The 5,000-nt window shown below is 41.3% G+C and overlaps 1 protein-coding gene across 1 annotated transcript in view; it reads left to right on the forward strand.

The window, feature by feature from the left end:
• Window positions 1-5,000, forward strand: part of LOC138025296 (uncharacterized) — a 7,690-nt gene that overhangs the window by 1,810 nt on the left and 880 nt on the right. Inside the window, exons 2-4 of the mRNA XM_068872531.1 lie at window positions 2,839-2,908; window positions 3,527-3,577; window positions 3,687-5,000. The exon at window positions 3,687-5,000 is cut by the window's right edge and continues 880 nt beyond it. Coding sequence (XP_068728632.1) covers window positions 2,839-2,908; window positions 3,527-3,577; window positions 3,687-4,391 — 826 coding nt within the window. The 3' untranslated portion in view covers window positions 4,392-5,000. The remainder of the gene's footprint in view (window positions 1-2,838; window positions 2,909-3,526; window positions 3,578-3,686) is intronic.

Raw genomic sequence — 5,000 nt, forward strand, 5'->3', positions numbered from 1 at the left:
ACCTCGCATTTGCCAGGATGAGGAGTTAAGCGTTTTTTTGCAAACTAGGTGAAAAGCTGTTCAAGTGCACAATTTAGCAAATTACAAGTTACGTCTTGTGTAGAACCGATGCAGAAAACCGTAGTGTCGCCAGCGTACATAAACGTATCTCCAGATATAATAGATGATCGTAAATCGTTCGTGAACAACGTAGACAAAGGAGGGCCTATAGCCGAACCCTGTGGAACTCCTCACCTAACTTGCATTTTCGAAGATTCCTTACCATTTATCACCGTAAACTGCTTTCTATCCAACAGATAATTCTTCATCCAGGCGTAGAGTTGACCATCGATACCAAACTGCCTGTGTAATTTCTCTAACAGGTGCGATGCGAGTGCGATACACTGTCAAAAGCTTTAAGTCTACGAACGCGACGGCAACTACGAAGCCGCTATCAGCAAACCTCTTCCATTTCTCTTTAAGGTGAACAAGACGTAATTCAGTGTAGTGAGCTATTCTGTAAGCCCACTGATTTGGAGTTATTAGTTATTACTTGTCACGTGATCGACAATGGCGGTATTGATTTCAGTTTGGAGCAGCTTACTAGGAACAGAGAGGAGAGAAACCGGTCGATAATTCCCTGGATCGGTGGGGTCGTTCTTTTTGAAAACAGGAGACACTCTTGCTAGTTCCCACCTTTCATACACAATTTCATGGTCGATGCTTCATCTAAAAAGGCTCGTCAGATGCGGACTCAATTCTTGGCTGGATAGTTTCAAAAGTTTTGTAGAAATACCATCGCGACCGGTAGCTTTGTTGGATTTAATTAGCTGTTTGTCGCAGAACGCTTTCTTCCGTCAACTTAACTTCAGAAAGTGATGGTACGCTTTTCGACTGCGGCAGCGAATCCGAAGACAATAACGGCATAGTTGAAGGCGGGAGATCAAGCCCCAATTTTTCACCAATCGAGGCAAAGTATTGAGGTATTCATCAAGCAAGCTTTATCGTCGTCCTTCACAACAAGGTGACCAGACCCAGTTTTCAGTGGACCAATAACAGCTTACAAATTCCTCGATAACTGTTGCTTTTTTACTAATGGTTTAACACGTGGTTTTTGGCAAAGTGGAGTGTGTCCATGTGTATGAGAGTATAGCTAAAGTGAAGCCCTTCAAAAATTAAAAGGATTTGCTGATCGAGAAAGAAAAAAGAAGTTGAACACACAAACCCATAGATCACCGTCCATTCATCCAAAGACACTAATCTTCCAGATGAGGAGAGGTATCTGAGAAATTTTACTACAAAAATGTGCCAATTACCAACTATTAGTCCTGTCCTGTACTACAGAACTTGCAGACAGATCAAGTTGATCAAACCGCTAAATCAATTGAAAACAAGCTTGGGAGTGGTATTCATGAATTAAAAATAAACTACAAGAGCTTCTTACGGAGCTCTCAAGTCTCACGCATTTCCATGCAATCTCACGCTGTCACGCCAACACGAGCATTTCTCACGCATTGGCACTCTTCTGGTAGATAACTCTACCTTCTAAGCATTCAGAAGTGCTCAATTCGTTCCTTCACTAGCACTGAACCTCGACTAATGTTCAATCGGTTCGTGTGCGACCAATTTTCGTGTTTCTTTAGGACGTTCACCCGTTAATATATGAAGTACCGGTCGAATTGTTAGCTCAGGCTGACTATAAAAACGTGTACTCTCTTAGCAAGCAGCATGCAAAAACCAAAATGGCGGAGTCGACTGTGCATTTCCAGCGATATGAGAAGTGCAAATTTGAGACATTTTCCGGGGCAGCATGCCCCCGAACCCCCCTAGAATTGTTTGGCGCCAGAGAGATGCCAGAGAGTGAGACTATTTCATGAAGTAAGTGCTCGCAATGCATGCTAGCGGGTTGTGAGCCATACCCACCAAAAAGTCAAAGTCAAAGCTTTTTGATTACAAAGTCAAAGCCATTCCTTGGAGTAATAATATTCAGAAATGCCAGTGTTCTAAAGGTTGTCCAAACAATGCTGTAGAAAATAAGTGTCACGCCGTTTAGTCGTGACCACACCAATATCACTTTCATTCTGTTTTATTACCGACCTTAAATGAATGACAATTTTAATACACAAAGATAATATCGTAAATAAGGTAATATGCGAGGAATGCACTTCGTTTCTGTACGCCAAGCGATCGAACTTAAGATGAAAAAAACCCTGACTCACCCCCGTCAATTCTGTCGACATAGAAGTGTAAAACCGTCGCGTCCCACACCAAACGCCAACCATCGAAGTGACAAATGTCTTTGTTGTATCATTTCCAAGGTCCAACACGAAAACATTTCATATCCGCCCACCAGTTTCAATTTCAGGTTCAGTGTAATTACTTGGAAAATGCTATGTTGCTTTACACCAAGGTATGAAAAAATATGAATAAATAAGAAAAACTAAGACTAAATCCCCAGTTTTCACATAGTTCTTAAGAGTCGCAACTGTAAAGAAACAAATTAACACTAAAATTTGGATTTCCCGAATTTTTGTTGAAGAATTCGTAAGACAAACGATAATACATAATATCATTGTACTTCACCACTTTGAGCAACCAAAACTTATATCAGGAATATGCAAGATTACTTCAGTGCATATTCAATTCCACTGTAAAATACAATGAGCTGAAGCTGAATATTATTCTTATTATTAACATTACTAATGATAATAATAATAATAATGATAATAATAATATTATTATTAATTATCTTTGATAAAATTTTCGTGATATTTTGTGTTGTCTCTACAAGTGGTGCTTGCTTTCTTGACCTCATGCGTTGAGCCAATATCTCACATTTTTTCCTGTTCGCCTCCTTAGAAAACCCTGGTCACCTTACAATAGAGTTAATTTTGACAGGGTAGGCTGTCGTGTGCAGACTAGTCTTGTGGTAAGTTGCCTTCCCCTCTTAGAACTGTGCACTCAATTTGTCGTGAGTTTTTGGCTTCGATGATGTTTCTGCTATTTTCAGATCTCGTCCTTCTGGTAAGTAAATTCACACTTCCCACAGTCATCGTCCCACAGTCACCGTGATAAAAAGCGTTTTCATGCTACGGAACACTTCGATTTTAACTTGTCCCGAAAGGGTAATCGCCGAAATGCTTACGGTTAGCCCCGATATTCCAAACTTCAGCCGACATTTTGCTATTCGCAGCTCAACTAACCAAACTTAACGCTATCTGGTGCCATTTATTACAATCTATATTCGTGGTAGACATCTTAAGACGCCGAACGTCAGTTTTTGAACAGCTTCCTGTGAACTCTGCACGGTTGAATGCGGCCAAGAGAAGTCAATGAATTCAGTAAGCACTAATACGAGAGAAAATTATTGATTGTCCCCATACGAAGAAGACCTAGGTCTTGGTCGCGTTGATTTGAATGAGCGTGCCAATATGGGAAATAAATCCGAAAATCACTCTTCGTCATTCTCATTTCCATGCTCGCTCAAGCGCAGCCGCAATAACACGAACGTTGGGTATTAATTTGCAAAAAAAGTGTTGTTTTTCAGAATCTTGAAGTTGGACACAATGTAGAAGGAGATCTTGCAATGGGATGTAAGGTAAGACATCAATTTGAATGCTCAAAAAAATAATCTTCTGATGAAATCCCCCTCCACCCAAAACCCTCGAGAAAATTCTTTTCAGGGATCGGTTTTTATCGTATTTCAGGGAGGCAACTGTCACAATTCATTTTCAATCACCCCAGATGTATCGCGTCCTACCTCTTGCTTGGATTATCTGTTGAAAGGAGAGTCCAAATGTGGCATCTACCGACTTTATGACAGCGCAGGGAACAGCTTCCCAGCTTACTGTGACCTGAATTCCGAACCCGGTAAAGCCTGGACCCTGGTCATGTCTTGGTCTTGGGGAACTCAGTATCGCTCACTTGCTGCTTTCAAGAACACACCACTCAAGTTTGACGCTCCTGTAAACGAGTATGCTATTAACTGGAATGTCTATCGCCTGAGCTTGGCACGAATGAGATCCCTGCAGAGTCACTCCACTCACTGGCGAGCAACATGTAGTTATCCCACTCACGGCGTAGATTTTACCAACTACGTTCGCGGAACTTTTAGCGACCTTAATATTATTGATTACAGTGATGCCAAAAAATGCAAGAAAGTGGAGTATATCAACATTCGGGGGCACATTGGAATTCACGAGACGGTACCTTTTTGGCAGGGGACTAACGCTACTGGTCAGTTTCTTCACACTGACAGTGGAGCCACCACCACCTGTCACTTTCAGCCGAAGTCGGGTTCGGTACCTAACGAGGACAACTTTGGTTGCTACGGTAATGCAGTTAACCTCAAGTTCCGCTGCACACAAGGAAGCAATTCTAGCACCCAGTGGTGGTTTGGAGCTCATTTTTAACTGACTTCAAAGTGACAATGGGGATCACAGCCCTCCGTATATAATGCAATTTTCTACAGTCAAGCGACAAAACGACTAACGATAGTTTCGTTGTCAACAATCAACATTTATGATTTAGAGAGATAAATTTTAACGCAATAGATTTTGCACTTAGTTTAACTTATCTGCACCTTATTTGTTAAACGTTTTTGCCATATTGAATTACAACAGTGTAAAAAGGCAGTTGATACAGTCACGCTAAAGCTGCTTGTTGTTAATTCTTTTTTGTTGATTACTTTTTTTCCAATTCGAATAACTTGGGGCCCAGCGTAAAGGTTATACGTCTGCTTCTACTTATTGCATTCGTTCTTTATAGGAAATCGTATGAACGTAAGTGCATTTCGTGATTTATGGTAGCCTGTTCCAGGTTCCCAGATAGTCGGGAAAGAGAAAAAAATTGCGTGCGCACAATAAACAACGGCGGAATAAACAACTGGCTGATTAAACGTGGCTGAATAAACAACTGGTAAACTTAGCACATCATTGGGCTCCTGGCCCTTGTTATTGAAGCGTTTTGCACTTGGGGTAACTGTGGGGTAACCGTGGGAAAACGCTACGAGACAAACTGCA

This window comes from Montipora capricornis, chromosome 12 (genome assembly GCF_036669925.1).
Source record: "Montipora capricornis isolate CH-2021 chromosome 12, ASM3666992v2, whole genome shotgun sequence".
Taxonomy (NCBI): domain Eukaryota; kingdom Metazoa; phylum Cnidaria; class Anthozoa; order Scleractinia; family Acroporidae; genus Montipora; species Montipora capricornis.